This window comes from Tursiops truncatus, chromosome 21 (genome assembly GCF_011762595.2).
Source record: "Tursiops truncatus isolate mTurTru1 chromosome 21, mTurTru1.mat.Y, whole genome shotgun sequence".
Lineage (NCBI taxonomy): Eukaryota > Metazoa > Chordata > Mammalia > Artiodactyla > Delphinidae > Tursiops > Tursiops truncatus.
Genome location: NC_047054.1, coordinates 17,535,096 through 17,562,986, shown reverse-complemented (window position 1 = coordinate 17,562,986; position 27,891 = coordinate 17,535,096). Strand labels below are relative to the sequence as shown.

General features: G+C 41.9%; 1 protein-coding gene across 2 annotated transcripts in view; it reads left to right on the top strand.

The window, feature by feature from the left end:
* Positions 1–638: 638 nt before the first annotated feature.
* The window catches only part of ZDHHC2 (zDHHC palmitoyltransferase 2), a 68,564-nt gene continuing 41,311 nt past the window's right edge, over positions 639–27,891 (top strand). Inside the window, exon 1 of one of the 2 annotated variants that reach the window (XM_019921319.3) lies at positions 639–999. In XM_019921319.3, the coding sequence (XP_019776878.1) occupies positions 873–999 (127 nt within the window). In that variant the 5' untranslated portion in view covers positions 639–872. The remainder of the gene's footprint in view (positions 1,000–27,891) is intronic. The other variant, XM_019921309.3, reaches the window with a different exon arrangement.

The following is a 27,891-nucleotide window of genomic DNA, read 5'->3' as shown; positions in this document are numbered from 1 at the left end:
CCGCGTGCAAAGGAGGCGCCCCAGCCGCTCGCGCCAGCCTCCGGGTCTGGAGCACCAGCCCCGCCCTCGCTGACTCCCGCCTGTTTAGCGGGACCCGCAAGTTGATGCTTCCCTTCCTAGCAGGAGGCACGGGCGTTGGCCCCGGCGCCTAAGGACGTCGTCGAGGCGCATCCTCAGGGGTGGCGGCTCGCCCCGTCCGCGCGGGGCCGGCGAGGAGTCCGGTCAGTGCACACGACTCCCGGGGCTGCCCCTCCCCTGCCATGCCCCGCGCGCGTCTCCGTGGCCCGCGTCCGCCGCCAAGGGTCCTCGCCCTCGGCCCGGCGCGTTCGCTCCAGCCCAGGGGCCAAGCCGGAGGCGGACGCGCCAAGGTGGGCGCCTTCACTCTCCGCCTCGGGCGCCCCTGAGGTGCTCAGCGACGAGGGCGCGAGGCCCCGGGGCGCAGCGGGGACGGCCCGGAGCGCCGCGAGAGGCCGCCGGGGGGCGCAGCGGGCCGCGCCGGCCAGGCGGCCGCGGGGGGGCTGGGGCGCGGGCGGGACGCGCGGAGGCGGGGCGGAGGCTTCCGCCGCCTCCTCCTCCCGGACCTCCTCAGCCTCCGCCTCCGCCTCCGCTTCCTCACCGTCCGCCTTCTCCGCGCCCTCCTCTCGCAGCCACCGCCTCCGCCGGACGGAGGAGCCGGGAGTCCGCGGCGCCGGCTCGGGGCTGCGGGATGGGGAGTTAGCGCCACGGCGGCGGCAGTGGCCGCGGCGCAACCGGCCGCCGCCCCCGGGCCCGTCCCGCCGAGCACGCCGGGCGCGGCCAGCCAGCCCCGGAGCCAGGCCCGCGGGCAGCGGCGGAGGCGGCGGCGGAGCTGGGCAGGTGGATGCGGCTGGAAGATGGCGCCCTCGGGCCCGGGCAGCGTCAGGCGGCGGTGCCGGCGGGTCCTGTACTGGATCCCCGTGGTGTTCATCAGCCTCCTGCTCGGCTGGTCCTACTACGCCTACGCCATCCAGCTGTGCATAGGTGAGTGCGCGCCCGCCCTCGCTCGGCCCTCCCCCGCCCCCGGAGGGCCGGCCCGGCCACTCAGCGGCCTCTGCGCTCGCCCCTCGCCCCCTCCGCCGCCCACTCGACAGTCCCGGGACGCCGGGACGCCGAGCGCGCGGCGCCGCGCTCCCGCTCTCCCCACCCCGGAGTCTGTCGCGCCCCGTGCGCCGCCAACTGGCTGTTTCTCGGCCGGCGCCGCGGCCGAAAACAACCTCGCGGCAGCCTCCCTGCGCTCGCGCTACCGTCGCCTTCCCCTCGCAACTCTCCGGCTACGATGTTACCTCCACCCGGACGCTCGCGCAGCCCAGCCACCCCCGCCCTCGGCAGGCCGGCACCCGGGACAACGGCGGTGTCCGCCGCCCCAGCCTCCGCCGAGGGGTGAGGCCCGGAGAGGCTGCGCTGGAGGCTGGAGGGCTCCGAGCTGGGCCCAGGATCTGAGCTGCGCCAGACCGGCGCGGGGGACGGTGGCCTCGCGTGTCAGAGCTGCCCGTTTCTGGTTGTCCTTAATCCACTTTTTAAAAATTTGTGACAGCGCGCAGGGGCGTTTTTGCTGCCTTTATGATCTTTGAGCGTTGCCAATTGGACACTTGCTAGTGAAGTGGAGGTGGGTGGGTGGTCAGCTACTATAAAGTATTTTCGAAGATACATGCAGTACGCAAGACTGTAATTTACATGTTAGAATAATAGAAGGAAGAAAGGAGGCGACCATCTGATGTTTCTTCATCCGGAGAGCCAAGTGGCTCCAGTCCAAGTTTTAGGCTCCACAATCGGTTGGATGGGGTATTTGCAGCGCTGAAGATGAGAAGAAAAAAAGTTGATTACGCACGATTAGGGAATACAATTCTGTTTCTTAATGTAAGCCGGTTTCTACCTTAGAGGTTTTGTGAAAACTCATCTGTGTTATCAGAAAAGGTGATAAACCAGAGGATGACCTTTCTGCCAGTGACTTGGGAACGCTTTTTGTGTTTTGTGTTTTCGCCCTCCGGAGCATTAGCTTCCCGTGAGGCCAGGAGAAAGGTTAAACGGTGGCCTGTTTAGTTGAACCTTCTCAATTTAAGTGTTTTGCAAGCTGCAAGATTCAGTCATAGAATCTTCTCTGAAGCCATCTTACCTCAAAATGTTGCCCCTTGTGAGAAATAATAGGTGTCAGAATAATACACCAAAATACTGGGAAAACTTTTAACAGAATTGAGACTAACTTCCCATTTCATATAGTTTTAAAATTTGATATTATTACTATATTGTTTATTGAATTTAGAAACAATATTTCAGTACAAAAGTAGCTTTTTTAAAAAAAAAGAAGGATTGGGTACCGAAATCATCAAGACAGTGCAACTGAGTATGTAGCATTCAAGTTATCAAAAATGTACAGGAAAAAATTTTCAGAAACGTACTTTTTGTATTAACTTAATATTAAAACAACTTGCTTTATTGAGGTATACTGAAATGTTACATAACTATTAGAAACGTTTGTTGTATTTCATTCCTTCTCTTAAAGAGAAGCAGTGAGCGGTTTCAATTACTGTAACTGGTGCAAAAGAGGAAAGTCTCAGAAGACCTCAGTTATCAAAACAATTTATTTGCCTACATTATCACATTAAGATAAGAAGCTTAGCCTGATGCAGTCTCATGCCCACCAGGAAGAAACACATGAAGGCTGGGAGAGCTTTTCTTCCCTTACAATTATCTCTGTCCCAGCTGAGTTCTACATAGTATGTCTTACTGTATTGAGTGGACAGGTGATGGGGGAGGAACTAAATGGAAAACCGCTGTTTTATCTGAATATTATTTATATATTTTTTATATATTTTTATTTTAATTTCTGTAAGTTTAAGATAAATCTAAAGTATCCATGAACTCCACATCACTATTTTAGTAAGTGAAAATTTGAGAGGGGAACGCCTCTTTTTAAACTGCCTAAGTGACATGGCCTGTTTTTGATACTTTCCCTGGAGATCAAAAGTGAAGTCTCATATCATTTCTCATCACTGCCTCCCTCACCTGGTACAATGCGTGTCATGTTGAAAGCAATAAATAGCCTTGAATAAACAACAAGAACAAAATAATTCAGAGGCAATCTCTCTGAAGTTGTCAGAAAGTAGTTTTTATATTAAAGCTATAGAAACAAATTGTAAGTAATCGTATGAAACGTCTAGATCCTAGAGTCAAGAAGACAGAGAAAATTGAAAATGAATTTGATTCTAGACGCTGTGACAGTTTAGGAGGGGTAAGCGCTAAAAGCTTGGATAGCCTTGGTTGGGTGGGAAGTTGAAATTAACTGTACAGTTCCCTTACAGGCACTGGGAAAGGGGGCCACTGGTGTGGCAGGCACACAAAAGCAGGCTTCTCTCCTTTTCACAAACAAAGCAAAGAGGAATGCCAGCCTTCCCAACCCCCCAGCATTATTCGCATCTCTGACGGCCCTGCCCTTTGTGGATTCTGTTTCTCTTGGAAGTTGCTGTTTACCATCAGATTTTCCAAATTTTACCCATAAAACATTGGCCAGGGTTGGGACCAGGGGATGGGGGTTGGGGGTTGGGAATTAGAGTGAGTAACAAACAGAATAGAAAAACAGGGCGGTTTACCCTGGCCTTCCTTCTGTATCTGCTGTCAGCAGAGATGACCCTGAATATAAATTACTTTGTGCCCTTTGCTGAATTAACTGCAGTTTAGGAGTAGTGCTTACCCTGGTATCCTTGGAAACTGGAGATAATGATTCTCATTACAGTTAGTTTCTATATTTAACGATGTGGATGTGTGTGGCTCTCTAGGCACTTTTTCAATTAGCATAATGTTTGCTTAGTGTTTGTATTTAGAAAAAATAAACTCATATCTCTTTTTGGAATATGTGTACATAAAAAATATACGGGATGTACATATATTGTATGAGAGTCAAGTATTTGGGGTTAGTTTCCTTCCTCATCTACCAAAGAAGAGATAAAATAGAGCTGCTGCTATGTGTGCTCATTTCAGAACATGTTTATCTAGTCAATTGATTAACTGATCTCTTCTAGTCCCTCCTTCTGCCTCCTACTACTCTCTCCACTCCAGCTTCTTTTGTGTCTTATCTGTCTTTGGATCCCTTTAATTACTAGTTAGCTCATTTTCCATAAAGTAAGATAAATTCAAAGGGTAAAATCTGTAAGGTGGGTAATTAGGATGCAGAACAGAGGGAATGACGGTAATCTGCAGGCGTGCTTGGTTCAGGGAACATACTAAGCATGGCGTATGTGTTTTCCAGATCCATTATGTCAGTCATTGCGTTAACTTTGTGGAATACGGTGACTGAAGTTTTCCCTTTTAAGTGCTAACACTTAAAATTGTTTTAACTATTTTTATACCTTTTAATTTGATAATAATTTCAAAGTTACAGAAGAGTTTCAAGAATAGTACCAGAAAGCTCCACATACCCTTGTTTAATAATTTTGGTTTCCACTTTTCTAAAATGTATTCCTTCCCTGCCTTCACCTTAGGCAGGTGCCATGAAACATTTATTATTAAGTCGTGTGCTCATGTGGTTCTGAGTTTGCTTATGGATTTACTGAAGTCATTTCAGAGAATCATGAAGATTGCAAAGCTGAAAGATCATTTAGGCCAACTCTCTCTGGCATTTGTAGATGCAGACATTAAATGTCCAAGAGTTGCTACCAGTTCTATGTCCTTTTTCCAAATTAACCAATGTGACTTCAGCTTCTGTGGTACAAATGTTAAAATGTCTCCCTTTCCTTGCAAACCCCTCACCGAATCTCTCTAGTCCAATGAAGTCCTTTAGCAAGTTCATTAAACTTTATTGTTGTTGTTTAGTAAGAGTTAACACAGCTCTGAAAGTAAGGGAAACAGCCTTTATATAATGATTTCAGAATTTTCAAAGGGTTTATAGTTTGGGCCAGATAGTTACAACCACTCAACACTACTGTTGTAGCACAAAAGCAACTTTAGATAATTTAACAAATGGGTGTGACTGTGTTCCAATAAAACTTTATTTATAAAAATAGTCAGCAGGCCAGACGGCCCTTGGGCAATAGATTGCTGACCCTGGATTATGTTAGAAGTTAGACCATTAGAATATTGGGGTTTTACTCATGGTTTTGCAGTCTTTATTATTAATAAACACCTCTCAGAAATGACTGCAACCTCTTGTATTCCACAGTGATTATTGAAGATGTTCAAGAATTATAAGATTAGTCTACATACTTAGGGATCAGTTTAGGAGATAGAAAATTACGTTTTCCTTCTTTTAAGGATATCTTTAAGGATAAAACATATAAAACCTCATACGTGGATTCTGCTATGATCTACCATTAATTCAAGGCCATTGCATGTTCAAGGATGGAGACTGAATGGGGCTCTAAGTTGTTTTCCATCATGAAATGAATTTGAGCCCCACAGAGAAAGAACTGTGTTTTTGTTATTGGTAAACTATCATTTTTTTAAATTATGCAGGACATTAAAACTTTTTTAGAAAAAACTACTGACGACAAACGATCTTGAGAATACAAGTGTTACAAGTCTATAATTATTAAAATAGTTTAAAATGACACAGAAAGCACATCCGTAGAAGATGTACACATGCTGAATGTTTAATGCCTAAATACTTAGAAATTATTTCTTGTTGACAGTTGATTTAAAATATATTAGTTCTTTAACTTTTCTTGATATTATCAAATACTTTCAAGATTTTTAATTGTCTAAATAGAGGGATAAGAACTCAACATTTCTTCAAATCTAAAATTCAAATGTATAAAATGTGATATACTCCAAATTCTTGACCTGTGTACCATTTGACTTTAATATAAATGGTCAGTGGGAAAGGAGAAGAAAAGCCTCTGCTTAATGCTTTCTTGGTTCCATTTAGTGTGTCAGAAAACTTTTTAATTTGTATATTGGACAATGCAGCATTACTGTTTGCTATTAAATCCTATCAGAGATGACATGACATAGGTAACGCAGTTACCATGGTACCTAGCATGCAGAGGTGCTCACTAAAAGTCGAATGAATTAATGTCTTTGATTTTTATGAAACAATTGTATAAAGTAAATAGGTAAGAGAAGAGGGTCTAGAAGTCCAAACTCAATTTAAAGTTTGTTGTGGAGAATAAAAGTTTACTTTCAAATGCTTACTGAGAATGCCGTGTCCATGCCATCAAATTAAATACTTGCTCAAGTGTTTCCAGTAGTTAAGCAGAAGCTGAAGGGATGGTTTCTTAAGTCAAGATAATTGTCTCTAGAGAAGGTGCATTTCTGCAAGGTTAGAAAGAGGCCAGCTTCAGAGGGGTTTGAGCAGGGTTCATTCAAAAGTGTTTATTGAACCTTTGTTATGTGCTAGGCACTTTTTCCCCACAGAGATGATTTAGAGGAGAACTGAATAGACATCTTTTCCTCACAGCTAAGGGGAAAAATTGCCTCTGGAAAAACAAAACAGAACAAAACTGAAGCCTTCCCTCCAGCTTGTGCATGAGGAGAAGGGTTGGTAACTTTCAAAATGCGGCTCCCATGGCACAGGGGCAGGAAGGAGAAATGGAAAATGAACCACCCCAGTCCTGGGAGCCTGTGAGTTGGTTGCTGTACCAGTGTTAAATCAGAATGATCAGTACAGCAGGTAAGAAGAGCTGATGGAGAGCACTTCACTAGTGATGACTGTCTAATCATGTTATCAATCTACCACATACAAATATCTCAGAGCGAGATTATGACCAGCAAGTTTTGCCTCAGCTACGTGCTACGTGGTTGTTTCAGTTGCCTCATTTCTTACCCAATGCTTGGGCAACTTTTACTGTGCTCTCAGCTTAGGGCCTGTGGCTTGGTGAGTAAATGTGAGAACTTCCTGAACACACCTCATTGAATCCATGGGAAGACTGGAGAACCTAGCTTAGAAAATGAGCAGAAACCAAGAGAAGGTGGGTGAAGCTGAGCTGACGTCATGCCCTTGGAAGGAGCTGCCGCCCTAGTGGCCAGCCATCCCAAGCCCTGGAGCCATCCCTGCGCCCTGGGACTCCGTAAAGATGGTTCTGGGAGCATCAGCTGGCTGAGCTGTTGTTGTGCCCACATCCCAGGCAACAGGGTTTATTTAGCAAGAGCAGGTGTTGGATCTCTTTGGCCTCCGTGGTAGGAAGAAGTGCCAGGAGGACAAAAACCAAACAAACCAAGAAGACAGATATTCCAGAGATTAGTATAGATGGAGCGTTCTCAGTGAGAAGATTCTCAGTGGACTTTGTTTGCTTCGTTTGTTTTTCTTTTTCATCTTGATGGAAAATTTGTGGTTTTTCTTCTCAGAAAAATGGAACCAGGACTTACATGTTGTAATTTATACTGCTGATTTCATGCATTTTGACTGTTGTATCACATCGCTCAGCCTTCTTTCCTCTAGGAAGTGGTGAGTTCGTGGGTCCCCTGAGACTGCAACATTGTCATGACTGGAGAAATACTATCTCATCTTACTTGCAAAATGATAGATTTGCCGTAGATTCTTAACGTTCTCCGTTGGGCAAACAGTTTTACAAAGATTGTTTAGAAAGATAGTCTTAATAGTATGTGGAAGCCTATGATTTTATATTACCATGTAGATATATACCAGAGAATTAATAATAAAAGCATAACATAATTGAATTAATTTCTTTAATAGTCCATTAAACATTGTTGAAATATTTTTTTCTAATTCTTTTAAGGGTAATTTTATGTTATCTTAATTGTTATCTCAGTCAAATGCTGAGAATGGAAAAGGGTGGAATTTGCAGGGCAGGGGGTGGGGTGAGGGCAGCTGGGAGGAAGTGGATGACCTGATTTCTTGAGAAGCATATGTTAGCAATAAAGTAACTGGCTATGATTGCCTGAAATTTTTCCTTTCAAAATTAAATCACATTTGAAACGTTTGTGTAGGATTTTTCCTAATTTGACTTTTCATCTGACTATGACTTTCCAATTCAATTTTAAATATTTGTGCCAGGAATGTTAAAAATCCATTTTTATTTGGGAGACACTGGAGCAAAACTATCTGCTGCATTTATCATCTTAGCTCTTCTCTGCACTCTAAAAAATGCATATTGATGGTAGTTCATTTTAGGTATGTTGTTGATTACATTTTTAAATGCAAATGAAAGAGAAGTGCTTTTACAGATCACTGAGCTTTATTTCTTTGCCAGTATTTCTCCATGGTATCCTGAATTTCTCCTCATATAGAGTGTCAGTTAAGCTTTCCTGCTATAAAGTATTTTGACCTCTGGATTTATTCACTAGCATCGCCACCCTAAAGGAACAAAATGGTCCAGATCAGTTCTTCAGTAAAATAAACGCCAAGCAATAATCAAAAAACCTTTTTCTCTACATCCTTTAAAGCCAAGTACCCAAAGAGTACAATAGTTTCAAGGTAATTTGCTTATCTTCATGGTCATCTTATAATAGCAACAGTCCTTGTAAAAAGCAGCTCATGTATTTACAAGAACTTTATAGATTTATTTGATTATAACTAGGTGAAATTTGGCAGACCAGAATGCTTTGTAATGCTTATCTATTTTCTCATATATATAGATACAATTAAATTTCTGACTCTGTTTATTGCATTATGTAAAAAGTGGATTTTCACTGTATTTGAATGAGTATGTTTAGAATGAGGTGACTGAAAACCCAGACCAGACTGTGTCCCTGATGGTTTTGGGGGTCCAAAGGTCATCTCAGGAGAGGTAGTAGGTGGCTGAATCTGAAGTGTGGCTTTTCACCAAATTGGTAGGGATGTGAGAGATGGTGCAACGTAAAGTACAGTCTCTGTAATGTCCATGTAATTCACATTGGGAATATGGTAGTGGGAAAAACAGCCTGCTCCAAAACAGCTGATGCTGAGCCCTAATGAGAGACACCTGGTACCATTTACTGCCGGAGAAAAAGATTTCAGTGTTATGAGCCTCAGACTATAAGTCCCAAGCCTGCTCTGAATTGCAGGGACTAATTTGTGATCAGGGTTTTTACTTGGTGGCCAACTCCATGTGACATGTTGTAGGAAGAAAGACAGTAAGGGATTTATGTGCTTAACTATGACTAGTGATTATACAGGACACCTCCAGGGAGGTCCATTAATGTGAAGGGATGCAGGGCAGAGACCAGCTGGAATTAATCAAGGTTTTAATTATAGCATATTTTTAATGAAATGCAGCTTATTCCAGGACTAGGACATACTAAAAACTAAGATATGCACAACTGAGAGCTGTATGTAGGTTGGAGGGGGTGGAGAGCAGTGATTCATTTGGAGGCCCCCATAAACTTGCATTTTAGCAAGCAATTTTAAAATCCAAGAATAGAATGCATTTCAAACCATCCATAATTTATTGAGCATCTCCCTAATTTGTTCATTCATTCAGAAATATTTGTTGGGCTTCCCTGGTGGCGCAGTGGTTAAGAGTCCGCCTGCCGATGCAGGGGACATGGGTTCGTGCCCCGGTCCGGGAAGATCCCACATGCCGCGGAGTGGCTGGGCCCGTGAGCCATGGCCGCTGAGCCTGCGATTCCGGAGCCTGTGCTCCGCAACGGGAGAGGCCACAGCAGTGAGAGGCCCACGTACCGCAAAAAAAAAAAAAAAAAAAAAAAAAAAAAAAAATATATATATATATATATATATATATATACATTAACGGCTCTTAGAGTTTACATTCTAGTTGGAGGATAGGAAGAACAAGAGACACAGTAGCTTATATAATGTGTTAGAGGCTCCTAAGTATCATGACAACAAAGCAAAAAAGCAGAGCAGAAATGATGGGGAATGCCAGTGGACGTTTTCCTTTTTTAGTTTTTAGATCACCATAATAAGTCTAGTTGTCATCCGTCACCATTCAAAGATATTACATAATTACTGACTATATTCCCCACTCTGTACTTGGCGTACTCGTGACTCATTTATTTTGCAACTGGGAGTTTGGACGTCTTAATCTCCCCCACCTATTTCTCTCCTCCCCTCACCAACCTCCCCTCTATCAACCACTTGTTTGTTCTCTGTATCTAGAACTGTTTAGTTGTGTTGTTCATTTGTTTTGTTTTTTAGATACTACATATACGTGAAATCACATAGTATTTGTCTTTCTCTGTCTGATTTATTTCACTTAGCATAATGCACCCTAGGTCCATCCATGTTGCTGTAAATGGCAAGATTTCATTCTTTTTTATGGCCAAGCTATATTCCATTGTATATATAGACCACATCTTTTTATCCATGCGTCTGTGTGTGTGTGTGTGTGTGTGTGTGTGTGTGTGTGTGTGTGTGTGTGGTGGGATGGTCAAGGAATTTAAGCAATGACTCAAAGATGCTGAGGGATTGAACCATGCTTGCACTGGGAAGAAATGCATCTCAGGCGGAGGGAACCGTCAGTATGGAGGCCCTGAGGCAGGAGTGTGTGAGCATGTTAGAGGAGGAACAAGGTCATTTTGGCTGGAGGGGTGTGAGCAGGGGGAAGGGACGTAGGTGACAAAGTCAGAGAGGTGCAGAAAAGGTACAGATTATGGGACCTCATAGGCCATTGTGAGGATTTTGGCTTTACTTGGGGTGAAACAGGGATCCATGGCAGAGTGCTGAGTAGCACAGTGATGTGCTATGACTTACGTTTAAAGAGATCATCCTGGCTGCTGCGTACTCTGGGCTATCTACTTCATCAATCCAGGTGAGAAATGATGATCTGTCAGACCATGGTGGGGACAGTGGGAAGGGAGAGAGGTTGCCAGCTTCTGCATTTATTTTTAGAGACAACAGGATTTCCTGACAGACATTGGGAGTTGTGAAAGAAAGGAAGGAGCCAGTCGATTTTTGGCCTGAACAACTGGACGAATGGAAATGAGCTGAGATGCACAAGATGTAGGTAGAGCGGAGCTGGGTGGGGATGGGGTGACCGTAGATCAGCAGTGGTATGTTGACATGGAAGCAGAGATGCCGAGTGAGCAGTTGTGTAGATGAGTTTGGCATTGGGAAGAGAGTCTGGACGGGAGGAGTAAATTTGGGAGTCCTCAGCGTTTAAATTGATTCAAAGACTTAACATTGGATACATTTGTCCCAACAAGAGAGTGAACGTAAATTGAGCAGAGACGAGGACCACAGATGACCAGCACTGAGAGTTGAGGAGATGAGTAGGAACCAGCAAAGAAGACTGAGAAGGGACGACTAGTGAAGTGGAGGAAAACTAAGAGAATGTGGGGTCCTGAAGCCTGGGGAGGAGAAGGTGTCAAGGAGGAGGGAGCAATCAATGTTGACAGATAAGCTCATATGTTAAGTAAAATAAGGACTGAGAATTTAACAATGTGAGATTGAACTCTTGTTTTTTTTTTTTTGCGGTACGCGGTCCTCTCACTGTTGACTCTCCCGTTGCGGAGCACAGGCTCCGGACACGCAGGCTCAGTGGCCATGGCTCACGGGCCCAGCCGCTCTGCGGCATGTGGGATCTTCCTGGACCGGGGCACGAACCCATGTCCCCTGCATCGGCGGGCAGACTCTCAACCACTGCGCCACCAGGGAAGCCCTGAACTCTTGTTTTAATTTATTACTGACTATGCTCTGAAGACCCCCGAATTTAATTTTAAAAGTTTTACCAAAATGAAACACATATACCAGTGTGTGAGTCGCTGGGATATCTGGATTCCTTCAATCCACATTAAAAAGACCTTATTCTATTAGACAAGCTTAACTTTCTTATTATCTGAACATTACCTATAGAAAATTTCATGAGAGCAGTAACCATAACTGGTTACAGTAGTAACCCTGATGCCTGACAGAGTAGCATTCAAGACATACTTTTCTTAAATGAGTGGATGCCCACTGAACTTGTTTTAATTGAGCCTTTTGTGATCGCAGTAGACATTTCAAGCTTCAAAGAACATGAATCCTTTATGAGAGACTTACCTGCTTAGCTTTTTATTATTTGATCACTCAGATGTTCATAAACGAGTTTGTAATATTTTTATGGTTTCAAATTATTATGGGCCAAGTTGTACCCTCCCCCCCCATTTCATATGTTGAAGTCCTAACCCCCAGTACCTCAGAACATGACTGTATTTGGAGATGGAGCCTTTAAAGAGGTAATTAAATTTTAATTAGGTCATTAGAATGAGTCATAATACCAGATGATTGGAGGAAATTTGGACACACACATGTAGAGGGAAGACCATGTGAAGACACAAGAAGTCAGCCAAGGAGAGAGGCCTCGGAAGAAACCAAACCTGCTAAATCTTGATCTTAGATTTCTGGCCTCCAGAATTGTGAGAAGACAAATTTCTGTCGTTTAAGGCACCCAGTCTGTGGTACTTTGTTATGGCAGCCCTAGTGAACTAATACACAAATATAATAATCAAATGCCTCTTTTTTCTTTCTTTCTGAATATTGAAATGTAATCATCTATAATAAGGATTTAGATGACAACATTAATTTTGTAACCCATTTGAAAAGTTAAAAGATTAAGAACAATTTAGAATATGCAAAATATTTGCCCTAATATATAAGTATAAAATAATCACTAAAAAAATGAGTGAAATGCATTTGCAGGAAGTGTTCAAACTTAGCCAGCATTGCCCAGAGGTGCTACATTCCATTTTAAAAGTTTTCAGCTAACTAAAATCTCCCCTTATAATGCTAAAATTTTTACCCATTTTAGATTACAAAAGAGAAAGACTTTCTTGCCCCAGCCTTCTTAAATAGAGTATGCTGTACGTAATTTAACTTTAATTTGAAGCTGTCAATCTGAGATGGATACATGTATGCAGTTAATATCCAAAAATACCCAAGACCCTTGAAGTCTTTGGATTTTGCATTCATTCACTGAAAAAGGCCCAGGAGGTGTGGAATTTGTAATTTTGCCTAGGTGTTCTTCTGAATCTCAGACCCTGAGAATCTGGGAAGACTCATGAATGAACCACTTCAGTGGAAATGCCTAGCTATACATCTGCATCTCAACAAAGCTTTGTTTTTCTTTACTTACCACTTCTGAGCTTACTTTCTTGAAAAGATCAAACAACAAAAATCCTTCATTGTAGAAATAACCAGAGATGAGAAAGAAAACTTTAGCTACAGGTGAATATTAGTTTAATTTGTGGTTTGAGAATAGTCTCTGGAGCAGGTGATTTTTAAATGTTTTGATTGTGGTAAAATATACGTAGCATAAAATTTTGCCATTGTACCCATTTACCATTTTGACTGCATTTTAAGTGTGCAGTTCAGTGACATTGAGTACATTCCCACTGCTGTGCAACCACCACCACCATCCACCTCCAGCCATTTTTAATCTTCCCCAGATGACACTCTGCATCCATTAAGCAATAATTCCCCATTCTCCTTTTCCCCCATCCCCTGGCACCCACCATTCTACTTTCTGTTTCTATGACTTTGACTATTCTAGGTACCTCATATATGTGGAACCATGTATTTGTCTTTCTGTGTCTGTTTATTTCACTTAAGCATATGTCTTTAAGGTTTATCCATGTTGTAGCATGCGTCAGAATTTCATTCCTAATCATCTATAATATTCCATTGTATTATATACCACATTTTGTTTATCTGTACATTTGTTGGTGAACATTTTGGTTGTTTCCACCTTTTGGCTATTGTGTATAGTGCTGCTGTGAATATTCGTCTGCAAATACGTGTTCAAGTGTCTGATTTCAGTTCTTTGGGTATATACCCAGAAGTGGAATTGTTGGATTATATGGTAATTTTGTGTTTAATTTTTGAGGCCCGCCATGCTGTTTTCTTGGAGCAGGTGATTTTGATGGAACTGTGATTCCAGAGAAGCCTGTATATACCCTTGTAAACATATCTAAACTTGAAGGTCTCTGGAAGTGTCTGTGAGGTCCATATTCAATGTCACTGGAGTAGTTTTTAACTACCTTGCCCTTTCACAGTGCAGCAGGAAAGCTGGTGGTCAGGGAATTGTGAGTAACTCCATTTTGCCCATGCAATAGCTTTCTTCATTCGTAGGGACTGTGTCCCTCATGAGAACACCGGCCGTCAGGTACGGCCAAGGCAGAAATGTTGAGAGCTGCTGGCCTACTGTACGTAGTCTAAAATTCAACAACAATTTTTGGGTAACCAGAGCACTAATGATAACTGGTAGAAATTTTATCTTTTTAAAGAGCAACATGTTATGAGTTTAAATGGTACATATACTGGGTAAACATGAGCTGGTGGCATGAGCTGGTGGGGAGAAGTCGAGGAAACATACCTGTGTCTGTGGATGCGTCAGTATCCCCCGGTGTTAATCATGAGCTAGGTCCTTATACACAGCACAGGCAGTGAACACAATTCATGAATGAATATCAGGGCATTTGTTTTGCCTGCAGATCTAGAGTAAGTGACCGTGGTTTCAGGAACAGAAATCAAAAATCAGCACATTAATTGGTGGAGAGATACAAGTAGGAAACATGAGATGCAACTCACACACTGAGCGGAGAAAGGGACTCAGTCCAAGTATTGATGACTGTCTTAGTTCTGTACACAATTGTGTAGAACTTCCTGTTTACATTAATGAATACATCTAGTTAGAATTAGGTGGTATTTGTGTACTAGTGTACTCTCATACTGTGCCTTAAGCAGTAGTAGGGCCCATCTTTCATCTGTGACCTGCCAGTTTACAACTATGTCAAATTTGCTTTTGCTGCAACTGAATATAGGTACTATCACTGCAATTACTGTCCGGCGGGCTGTGCTAGTGCTGTTGGTAAATGCAGTACAGAGTAAGGGTATGATTTGCTGCAAGTAAGAGGAACAAGGCATACTGTAATTCACGCTGAGATCAAAGAAAGATTGTGTGTGTGAGAAGTTTACTTCATGAATATATGACAGTGAAGTTATAAAAGAAAATACTGACTCACCCTTCAATACCCAGTCCAGAAGGGTGAGTCAGTGAATAGTTTAATATCTTTGCATGTTTTAATAGATACTGCGACTCATTGCTCGACTGCAGTAATTACTGCTGGTGCTAATGTTTTAAATCTTTTAATTCATCCCTTCAAGTGTGACACTGTAAATTCTATACTGATGAGCATCGTAAACACAAAGGTTGGAATTATAGCTTTGTACCTTTCTCTGGAGTACTATAGAAGTGTCCGATAATTTACATGAACCTAGAAATATTGGTTTAATTTTTAAATATGTTATATGTGCTCTGTTGTAAGTGCCCTGGTCATTTGGTACTCAACATGTAGCTGCTAACCCCGGGAGACAGTTTTAGAAGGTTATCTGTTTCCATGGAGAAGCACACAAGAAGCACTGATTTTTCTACTTAATAAATCAGAAAGCTAATGTTCGGTAGTGAAAAAAAAATTCTCTCAGTATTGTCCTCTGTGATAATTCTGAGTACACCAGGTAATAAGGGATTGATCTAATGACATTAAAAAATACACTACAAAAATTGTTTCCATCTGATCTTATATGTGTATTTTTAAGTGCTGAAATAACCAAAATACAAGTGGGATTTTTGCTTACTACGAATAAATAAATACATACATATAAGAAAGATGAGTACTTAACACTGAGCAAAATAATCATTAAGGCCCTTCCAGTTCTAAAATTTGGGTTCTGACTAATGAGGGGGATGTTTTCAGGATTTAAAGTCTCTGCTTGACCTTCCCCCAATAGTAGACAAGCATTATTTGGGAATTGGGGAGAACTTTGCTGAAGGTGTATTGTCCACACCAACCTGCCTGATTCAGAGGAGTCGGTCATGCCTCTCAGGGCCAACCCAAAGAAGGGCATGTGGAATTGGAAAGGAAGGGGACTGGAGTTGAAAAGACCCAGGCATTGTTGGAACTTGAGTTGAGCTGTAGCCACGTGTGGAAGAGGGGGGGACCCGTACAATTCTGTCTAACAGGGTAAATAAACTAACCTGCCTTGAAATCTGTACAACTTGCTGGCACTGGGAATCTCCTCTATTTTAACTGAGACAGAGGGATTATAGGATTCCATTGAGTAAGCTTAGAAGTGAGGGCACTAAGCCAGGGACCAGCCCTGAGATAGTCCCTTGTTTAACAGTACTGCTTAGTACACTCAGTGAGTCAGGGATTGTCTTTCTCTTTGCCGAGAGGAAAGTGGCAGTGAGTTTTCTCAGGGCCATAATAGTGAGACAAAATCTTCATTCCCCTTTCAAAACTACTGAATCAGAAGACCACACATCCCTAATGATTAAGTACAAACATTTGGTGTGTTCCCAGCCTTCAGTTGGGAAAGTCAGAGTTTACACCAAATGTTTCTGCAGAGCAGAGCTTAGGTATTGAGAACAATGATGTGGTCAAACTGCTAAAGAAGGGAGAGAGAGAGAGAGAGAGAGAGAAGAACTTCTAACTTGGAAGATTTTGGTAGCGGTAGGAATTACAAATTCCCTTTCCGGGACAGATGTATGTTCCTTCACTCTTCATTGCCAGTTTCTACAGGTGAGGGATCTTCCTGTAAGGGAGTGTACCTGGGCTGTACTGACCTCAAGAATGATCTTTCCCTCTGCTACTGAGAAGGCAGGTCAGGAAGTCCCAGTCTCCTCTCCTAACCTTCTTCCATGCATCACCATCTCACTCTTATCCTTGGAACCTGGAGCTCTCTTCCTTCCCCAGCTCTTGAATTGAGAACTCAGGAAAGCCAGGCTCTCGGCACTGAAATATAACCAAATATTTGAATTTTTTTGTGCCCAGAGTTTGTAAAATGACCTGTTTCCAGGTTATGTTTAGGTTGGTTGGTGGAGGAAGGGTGACAAAAAGAGGACGTCTTAAACCTTGATCTCCAGAACATCCCTCATCACAAGTAACAGGTAGCGGCCCAGGTGTTAAACACAGAGGGGCCACTGTGTGGGAGCAACCAGAGAAGGAACAGCTGCTCAGGACAAAGAAGCCTGGAAGGGATATGCAGTCGGGGGCGCCAGATGTCACACATCCTGGGAGGGCAGGTGGAATCCTTGAAAGAGTTTTGGAGTCAGACAGACCTAATATGTAGATCTTAGCACCACAGGTTATGACTGAATGACACTAGGAAAGTTATTTTACTTTTGGGAGACTGTTTTCCCAACTTTTAAAATTATGATAATAATACCTGCCTTACAGATTGTTGTAAGGTTTAAATGAGATAAACATTTGAAAAAAATTAGCACAATTCCTGGCATAGAGTAAACATTTAACAAAACACTCCCTTCCTTTAGTTTATTCTTCCCCCTTGTCATCTGACCGCCCCCACCAGCCCAGTGATGCCCTGTCACCCCGACCTAGCCTTCACCCTGCTCGACCTGCAGGCTTATTTCAGAGAGTGTTTCGGGCTGAATTGTGTCTTCCCCCAAGTTCATAGGTTGAAGTCTTAACCTGCAGGACTTCCGAATTTGGAGATAAGACCTTTAAAGAGGTAATTAAGTTAAAATGAGGTCATTAGGGTGGACCCTAATCCAGTATGACTGATGTGCTTGTAAGAAGAGGAAATTTGGTTCTAAAGATATACAGAGAGAAAACTATGTGAAGATACGGGGAGAAGATGCTCATCCACAAGCCAAAGAGAGAGGCCTCAGAAGAAACCAGTCCTGCCGACACCTTGATCTCAGACTTGTATCCTCCAGAGCTGTGAGGAAATAGCTGTCTGATAAAGAGGCTACGGAGTCTGTGGTCCTTCCCCAGACCCACTAATACAAGAGTCAGCACTGAAGACTTGGGGTGGGAGGAACGTCGGCTCTCATAGCCCAGCAGGTAGGGGAAGAGAATGAGGGCAGCCTCTTGTCTATCCTGGTGGAAGGAGGTGAGTTTGGAACATCCGACAGCCAAAAAGCCTCCCCTGACACAGAGTAGCTGATTTTCGTAATATTGTTAATTCACAGCTTTGTAATATTGTTTCAGGTACATTAAGCGTTAGAAAGGCTTTTGATGGCTGATTTGGAGGCCTGACCACCCAGATAACATACGACTTGCATAACCTTTTGGATCATAACCTGTTCTTTTTTTTTTTAATTTTTATTAAAGTATAGTTGATTTACAGTGTTGTGTTAGTTTCAGGTGTACAGCAAAGTGAATCAGTTATACATATATCCATTCTTTTTTTAGATTCTTCTCCCATATAGGCCATTATAGAATATTGACTAGAGTTCCCTGTGCTATACAGTAGGTCCTTATCAGTTATCTGTTTTATATATAATAGTGTGTATATGTCAATCCCAATCTCCCAATTTATCCCTCCCCCCACTTTCCCCCCTGGTAACCATAAATTTGTTTTCTACGTCTGTGACTCTGTTTTGTAAATAAGTCCATTTGAATCGTTTTTTTAGATTCCACACATGAGCAATATACTATGATACTGGTCTTTCTCTGTCTGACTTACTTCACTTAGTGTGATAATCTCTAGGTCCATCCATACTGCTGCAAATGGCATTATTTCATTCTTTTTTATGGCTGCATAATATTCCATTGTATATATGTACCACATCTTCTTTATCCATTCCTCTGTCAATGGACATCATAACCTATTCTTAAGGTTCCTCTTCTTCCTGTGTCTTGGTTTATATTGACTGGTTTACTGCCATTCATTTTTTTTCTTTGATGTTGCATTGTGCCATTCTTCTGGAGAAGGTCTCCCTGACCATTTTTCCATGGTTGTTTGATAATTTCTAGCACACAAAACATCTAGTTTAGATCAGTATAGTTTGTTAGATATAAATCCTGGGATAGAGGCAGGGGGGATGCATCAGACCACCTGGGAAATCCTACTTCTCCCCAAATTACACAATTTCCTCCACTCCTCACATTGAGATGCTGATGCATGCCAGACCCTATGAGAACCTGGACAGGCCTCGGTGGAGGCCTTGGCATTTCACTGTCCAGAAAATTGTAGCACTACAGCAAGCTAAAAATGCATGGTGTGCTTCTTTCTCCAGGTTGTTTATAAAACTGTTAACACTAAACCTTGGGGACACTCCTACTCTTAAGGTTTCACTGTTTTGTGATTTATTTATGCTCCATATTCAACTAACATTTATTGAGCTCCTCATATATGCCAACTTCTATTCGAGGTGTTTTTACTTACATTACCTAGTTTATTCTCAAAACAACCCAATGAGATAAAATATTGAGATAAAACTGAGGAGAGAATAAGTAATTTGGCAGAGATAAAACGTCAAACTGGACAGAGCCAGGATGCAAACCTCAGTGAAGGACATAGAAAAGAAACAAATAAAAACAAGTACAGACTGTGCTAAATGCTAAGAAAGAAACAGTGTGTGGTGGTAAGGATTGTAGCCGGGTACTGGACAGGAGGACCTCTATGAGAAACTGACCTGTCACTTGCAAGCTGAAGGACGATCAGGCGTGAGCCAGGAGTGGCAGCAGGTGAAGAGGGTAAAGACACTAAAGTTTAGTGTGTTCTGGAAGGTCAGCCTGTTTGCAGCTTAGTGAGCAAGAGGATGAGGAATGAGAAGTGATCTTGGAGAGGTGGGTAGGACCCAGAGTGTGTTGGCGCACTGAGGCCTGAGTAAGGAGATTGGACTTTTAGTGTAAATTCAGTGCAAAGCCACGGAAGGGTTTTTAGTGAGATGACATCAATTGACATTTTAAAAGAGACCATGGTTTTCTTATCCCAAAATGAGTATTTAAGGAGCCGTATGGGGATCTGACAAGGAACGTAGACCGCATGGCCTGTGTTTGTGGTTGGGATTGTGACGTCTGGCTTTTATGTAACCGTGAGAACCCACATTGGAAACCATGTGTTTTCGGGTCCAGATAATGTGAAGCCTTACCCTTATTCTTTGTTTCTGTTCTGAAACTGCTTTCCTGTCCTTGACAAAAGAGTTCCTACAAACCCACCGATTCTATTTGTAGAATGACTTTTGCCCCAAGTTTTTCTTTTTATTTATTTAAAATATTTATTTATTTATTTTTGGCTGCATTGGGTCTTTGTTGCTGCACGCGGGCTTTCTCTAGTTGCAGCAAGTGGGGGGCTACTCTTCGTTGCGGTGTGCGGGCTTCTCATTGCGGTGGCTTCTCTTACTGAAATGGTCTAGCAGCGGTGTCACCAGTATTCATGGGAATGATTTGATGTATTCTACTGCCCCAGTTTTGATCTCTAATACATTAAAGGTGAACTAGTGCTTCTTGGAAAGTAGCTGAAAGGACAAAGGATTCTGCTTCAAGGGGTTTTCACTGGCGGGTTTCACCAAAGAACTCACTGTCAGTTCAACAAAGCATTTCAAAGAGAGAGTAATTAATTCTGTTAGAGTAACTTGAGCACCAAGAATTAGGGAGGGTATTGATGACCTTGACAGGACTGATAGCAGTGGAATGTTGGGGGTGCAGAACCACTTGGTGGTGGTCGAGGAAGTAACAAGAAATTAGGGGGTAGGGACTTCCCTGGTGGTGCAGTGGTTAAGAATACACCTGCCAATGCAGGGGACATGGGTTCGAGCCCTGGTCCGGGAAGATCCCACATGCTGCCGAGCAACTAAGCCCCTGCACCACAACTACTGAGCCTACGCTCTAGAGCCCGCGAGCCACAACTACTGAGCCCATGAGCCACAGCTACTGAAGCCCACGCGCCTGGAGCCCGTGCTCCGCAACAAGAGAAGCCACCGCCATGAGAAGCCTGCGCACCGCAACGAAGAGTAGCCCCCGCTTGCCGCAACTAGAGGAAGCCCGCGTGCAGCAACGAAGACCCAACGCAGCCAAAAATAAATAAATAAATAAACAAATAATTTAATTAATTAAAAAAAAGAAATTAGGGGGTAGAGGCAGTGCGTTTGGATGATTGTTAAAATAAGTTTTCCTGTGAAAGGGCCAGAAAAATGGGGTGGCAGCTAGAGACTTGAGGTCAAAGGAGAGATGTTAGGACAGGAGATATTAAAGTATATTTGTAGCACTATTCCTATTTTCATCTTAATTTTCTGAATCTGAGGGGCTTCTGTTTCTTAACTGAAAGTGTTTTACTGTTCTAATGTCCTTGTTTTTTCTGTTAGTTTCAACTTCTATGTAAAATGGCCCCATGAACTCTAAGCTTTTTGAGCAGAGGGATGGAGTCTCATTTACCATTTTGTCCTCAGTGGTGTAACTATGGTAGAGTCAGTGACTGTTTTTCAATAAATGAGTTAAAGATAAGTAGAAAAAAATAGAGCTTGGCTATAAAGTTACCCTTCAGATTCATTCATTAGAACCAATTCTTTACTTTTGGTGTTCTTCATTATCAGACTGAATATATGGGGCTAAGGTATATCTGTGTCAGACTGCCCTAGTGGATTTATACAGAGAAGGTACTGTGTTTATGCAATAAAAGTAAATTATTCTTCCAAAACAGAGTTTGAATTTGAAGGCAAGAGAAAGAAAATTCAGATTAAGAAAAGAAATAAAAAACCACAGCAGTATACATTTGTGATGAAAACACCCCAAAACCAGATTGTTCTGGAAAAAATTATGTAACTGTTCTTTGCTAATTTAAGGGGGAAAGTACTTTTTTTTTTTTACCTACTATGAAGGCTTGTTTTAGTATCTGAAGTTTTGGATTTTGGATGTACTTAGGACTGAAAGTTGAACTAGATTCAAGTTACTGACTAACAGTGGTAGCATGCTACTTAACAATAGATAACATTTTTGACAGCAAACTCTCAATTGTATAATCACCAAAGCAAAATTTTAAAAAATCAGTTGGTAAAATATAGGACTGGAAGGATCTTTGAGGTGAACCTTTGCTTTTAATCAAGATTGAATTTAAATCAATCTAGACTAAATCGGCTCTAATATTTTTAGAGCTCTTTAGAAAATAGGGTTGGATAGCATCCTTAGGGAATCATATGGGTGTATATATAAAGTTAATTTGAATAGGATTATTTGCAGTCAAGCTTTTAGAGTATGACAAAGGATTTCATTATTGTTTTCCCTCTAGCAGGTACATAAAGTCAGTTTATGTAGTTAGTTTGCTGGCTATAATTCCAATTTTTTAATTTACAGTAAATAATGAACTTGGCTTCAGAACTTACACAGAAGATCAACACATGTCTTCTTAGTAAACTGTTTCTAGAATAAAATTAGATTCTAGATGCAAGGTGTGATGATTAATTTTTTTATTTTATTTATTTATTTTTTTGCGATACGCGGGCCTCTCACTGTTGTGGCCTCTCCCGTTGCAGAGCACAGGCTCCAGACGCGCAGGCTCAGCGGCCATGGCTCACGGGCCCATCCGCTCCGCGGCATGTGGGATCTTCCCGGACCGGGGCACGAAGTTGTGTCCCCTGCATCAGCAGGCGGACTCTCAACCACTGCACCACCAGGGAAGCCCCAATGATGATTAATTTTATGTGTCAACTAGGCTAGGCTGTGGTGGCCAGTTGTTTGGTTAAACACCAGTCTAGCTGTTGCTGTGAAGGCATTTTTTTAGATATGATTAACATTTAAATCAGTGGACTGTGAGTAAAGCAGCTTACTTTTCATAATGTAGGTGGGCCTCATCCAATCAGTTGAAGGCCTTAAGAGCAAAGACTGAGGTCTCCTGAGGAGGAAGCATCTCTGCCTCTAGTCTGCCTTCAGACCCAAGACTGCAGCATTAACCCTTCCCTGGCTCTCCAGCTTGCCAGCCTGCTCTGTAGAGTTTGGACTTGTCAGCCCCCATAACCCTGTGAGCCAGCCCTTAAAATTCATATTCATTCATGCTCTACCCTCTCTCTCTCCTTCCCTCCTCCCTCCTCTGGCCTCCCTCTCTGTCTCTCTCTACACGCACACACACACACACACACACACACACACACACACACACACACACACACCCTATTGGTTCTGTTTCTCTGGAGAACTATATTTATACAGGGGTTGAAAAGCATTCTCTATAAGAAGGCCAGATGGTAAATTTTCTTGGCTCTGCAGGCCATACTCTTCCTGTCACAACTACCCAACTCTCCATTGTAGCACAGAAATAGCCATGTAAATGAGTGCGTGTCTCTGCTCCAAAAAACTTTATTTACTGAAGCAGGTGGCTGGCTATATTTGGATTGAGGACTGTAGTTTACTGACCCCTGGATTAAATGACTGCTTGATAATTCATGTGGAAGAGATAAGTGAGGTATGCCTTTAATTTTTTTTGTATGCATTTTTAAGGATGTTTACTCAAGTCAGGTTTGGAATAAGAAGCAGTTTTTCACCCTTTTGTATATTAGGGGTTTCTACTTTGGCTGACAGTCTGACTCTTCAACTTTGGTTTTACCTGTTTTATTTTTACACAAGAGTTTCTTAAAGATCAATACTACAACAAAAGTATCATGCATCAATTCTAAACTGATGGCTGACCAGTCAGCCTTTTCTCTAATGCCCCACTTTGTTTCTTAGAAAAATGACTAATGAGGGAGGAGGAGGGTTAGCAGAAAGGGTGGCCAGAAAACACAACTGGCCCCCCGACCTACCAGTCTTGCAGTTATATTGACAGTGCCAGATTCCAAGATGTAATTCTTTTTTTTTTTCCTGGTACGCGGGCCTCTCACCGCTGTGGCCTCTCCCGCCGCGGAGCACAGGCTCCGGACACGCAGGCTCAGCGGCCATGGCTCACGGGCCCAGCTGCTCCGCGGCATGTGGGATCCTCCCAGACCGGGGCATGAACCCGCGTCTTCTGCATCGGCAGGCGGACTCTCAACCACTGCGCCACCAGGGAAGCCCCCCCAAGATGTAATTCTTAAAGGCCTTCATTTTCCTCTTGGCAAAAGGAACATTCTTGCAAACACTGGTAATAATTTATCATTCCCACTTTCTCTCTTCCAAGAGACCACCAGTGCCAAGAAGGTACTTCAGTTCTTCAGGATCTTTCAACAAGGCAGAGTTCTTGTTGCCTAGTTGTACTGCACTTAATCTGGGAGGAATGTTAAGTCCTGCAGGTAGATTGAAAGTTAGAGATCTCTAAAGCAGCATATTATCATTGTAGGCTATGGAACTGGAAAGAAATTAGGCTGATCCAAGATAAAATTAGGCAGTTAAGTTTTTGAAATGAAAATTAGAATCTTGACCCATGGTGTTACTCTTGTATGTATTTAGATGGTCACCATATGTATGAAGGGTAAATATTTTAGTGTAACAACAGCAGTGCTCTTATTCTCAAGAGTAAATTGCATCTAACTTTTTTGGAATGAATATAAGATTTAGGCCTTTAAAAAAAAAAAGTCATTGTTCTTATTCATTAAGTTGAACAGATTGTGTCACATCCAAAATAGATCTTCTCACTTTTAGTGAAGTTCTCACATGGACTGACTGCCACATCAGGAATGAAGTCTTTATGTCTCATCATTACCCTGTGTAAGGATGAGTACCACCATTTTTATTTATCACGTTTCTGGAATGACACATCTATATAAAAAGGCAAGATATGGAGATCTAAGTTATTTTTCACCTTTTATTTTTCACTTTGTAAAGTCTATTTTTAGTCAGAATTTTGCATTGATGTCTTTCAGAGGTCTGTACAAATACTACTTGTCTCTTTGTAACTTGTAGTCCCCTTTCCTATATGTTATCTATTACAGTTAGTGTTTGCAAAATTAAATATCATGTATTATAATTGCTTGTATATTTGGGGGGCTTACTGTGTGCCAGGTACTATGTTAGGTACAGTACATGTATTACCTCTTTTAATTCCACAACAGCTGTGATGATATTGCTGTTGTTATTACTACCCTCACTTCATGATGGAATATGTCGAATCACTGTGTAAACCAGCAAGTGGCAGAAATAGGATGGAGCTTTGCCGGTCTTTATCCAGAGCCTTTGCTCTTTAGTCTGGTTGTGCTTAGTAAGATTCTTCTTCACTTTGACAAACTGAACTATTAAAAAGTAAAATACTAAGGAAGAGCCAAAATTAGGAGGGAAAAACCCTATAAATGTATAAAACCTTTCTGTCTTCTTTTAAAGTTGCTTGAAGCCAAGTTGAAGCCAGTGTCTTCTTCAAGCTTTTAATTTTTAGAGGATCATGAACCACTTGGTTGTCGCTGTCTCCTTTGTGTAATGAGGTATTGTCTTCACTTCTGGGGATGTATGCTAGCAGGCAGTACAGATAAGATTACTCTTGGTTTTGCAAATTACTAGTTGAGTTTCTACAGTGTGCTAAAATGACAGGTAAAAGAAATAAGTTTGTTCTTGAAATTTTCAAGTCAACAGAAGAAAGAATTAACATTTCTCATAGGTGTGCTTTGGGATTCCACTTTTATGATTCAAATTAATGGTGTTTTCTTCTGTTTGTCTTTTTTTTTTAAGTAAATTTATTTGTTTTATTTATTTTTGGCTGCACTGGGTCTTCTTTGCTACGCGTGGACTTTTCTCTAGTTGCAGAGAGCAGGGGCTACTCTTCGTTGTGGTGCGCGGGCTACTCTTCGTTGTGGTGCGCAGGCTTCTCATTGCAGTGGCACGGGCTCTACGCGCGAGCTTCAGTAGTTGTGGCTCGCGGGCTCTAGAGCACAGGCTCAGTAGTTGTGGCACACAGGCTTAGTTGCTCTGCAGCATGTGGGATCTTCCTGGACCAGGGCTCGAACCCGCGTCCTCTGCACTGGTAGGCAGATTCTTAACCACTGCGCCGTTTCTGTCTTTATTCACTAAACATTTATGGGGCAGATGCTCTATGCCAGTTATTGTACTTTAATAAGGAACTAATTTTAATAAGATCCAGCAGAGCCCAAATCATAATGTTTTTGTCACATGCGTAAAACTTTAAAATTGAAAATAAAAGAATTTCTCAGATAGAATTAACTAATGTGCTACTCATTGTGACTTGAAGTAAAGCTCATCTGCCTCCATTTTCTTTTAATAAAAATAGAAATAACTATATTAAATTACGTCAAAAGTCATTTTTACAAAATATGTTAAAGATGGTTATAAAAGATTTGAAATTTCTATGTGTGTGTAGTTGGAGAATAAGTATCAGCATAGTTTTTAAATAGACCAGACTGAAATTCTGTGAAATAATAAAATTAAATAATACTGAATAAAACTCAAAATTCACATTAAAACCCAGTAGATCTTTGGAAGATCTGTCATAAATATGATCAGTATTGCTATTTAATTCTCATGTTGATGTAAATAGTCAAATTACATTTGACTTACCATCTATTTTTGACTTACCATCTTTTTTTTCCAAAAATGAGTCTGTATTTCCCATATATTATCTTTATATACATATAACATATGTGGCTAAATTATAACCTTTTCTTCAACAGTCATTTATGAACAAAATAGAAAATAACATTGTATTCTATGTGGTTTTGTCTGAGAAAGGAAATGTTGAAATTGACAACTCTTGCCCTAAATTGAAAATTACAAGGTGAACCATTGACCCACTAAACAGGTAAACATGGTTGAAAGAACATTAATTTCCTCAAGATCATAAAGCAAAACCAAGTATAGTCCATATATCTGTTAGTGAAATAGGTCAGTTTGAAAGTTTTGATACTGCTGTTTAATCAGGGATAAACCGTAAGATTTTGCTAGTATTTATTGTCTTTTTTTTTGCTGCGGCATGCCGCGTGTGGGATCTTAGTTCCCCAACCAGGGATCGAACCTGCGCCCCCTGCGTTGGAAGTGTGGAATCTTAACCACTGGACCGCCAAGGAAGCCCCTAACTATTAAGTCATTTGAAAGTAGTTATACACAACTTTATTTGGAACATATGTAACAAATATGGGATTACTTCCCAGAGTACTATATAAAAGGCTCTCAATAAGTAAAAGAGAAGTAGACCAATGGGAAAGTGGTAATTTAATCAGAAGAGATTGGAAAAGCCAATCATTTTACTTTTTAATAAAAATTTTTTAAAGTTCATTAGTAATCAGGGAAATGAATACTAAAACAGTGATTTTTTATTTTGGCCTAAAATGTTGACAAAAATTAAAGACATTTTACATTCATAGGAAATTGGATAGGTTCACAATTTGGGGGAGTGTAATTGATACAGCCTTTTTGGACCTTCACATTTAACTCTATAAATGTTATCAGAATTATTTACCATAAGCATGCATCCATGAGTAACTTGTTTAAATGAAAAAAAAAAAGAAGAAGATCTGTGAATTTTGAAGTACATTAAGAGAAAAACAAACTGTGAGGGGCAAAAATAGCTTTTTAAAAGATGTCTTTGAATGCATATCCCGTCAATATAATAATGGTCCAGGGCAAAAAACTTCTCACCTCATACTAACTGTACTTTTTCTTTTTTTAATGTCATTTTGTTTTACTGTTTCAGTTCTGACAGCTAGAGTCATGGGTTAGCAAATACATTTTCTTTAAAACACCAGCACCTCTGAAATGGTCATTAAGGGTCATTCCTATATAAATGCACGAATGAATTAAAAGTGCTTTTGCATTTCATTAGATTAGCTGAAGGAGGAGAAATGTTGATCCAAGGAAGAGCTATAGTCAGTTTTGGAGCACTTTGAAGACAGGGAAGTCAGAGCCTGGAGAGAAATGCATGAAGGGAGAGGTGGAGGTCAGACAGAAAAGCCAGGTTGGTCCTTCCTCTGGCCTCACATTAACGTCTTCACGTATTCTATGAGAAAGTGCACTATGACTCTCGCCTCTGGTGGACAAGCACACTTGTGGAACAGGCCATTTGTAAGTCAAAGATCACCTGTGTCTGCCTGTCCCATCATGAGGATCAGAAAGGTAAAAGGAAATTGAGAGACCAGGAAATGTTTAAAGGAGCCGCATCAAGGTTGGTGAGAAATCTGGAAATCATCTATTTTTCGGTACGTGGGCCTCTCACTGCTGTGGCCTCTCCCGTTGCGGAGCACAGGCTCCGGACGCGCAGGCTCAGCAGCCATGGCTCACGGGCCCAGCCGCTCCGCGGCACGTGGGATCTTCCCAGACCGGGGCACGAACCCGCGTCCCCTGCATCGGCAGGTGGACTCTGAACCACTGCGCCACCAGGGAAGCCCGAAATCATCTATTTTTTAGGTTAAAAGAGAA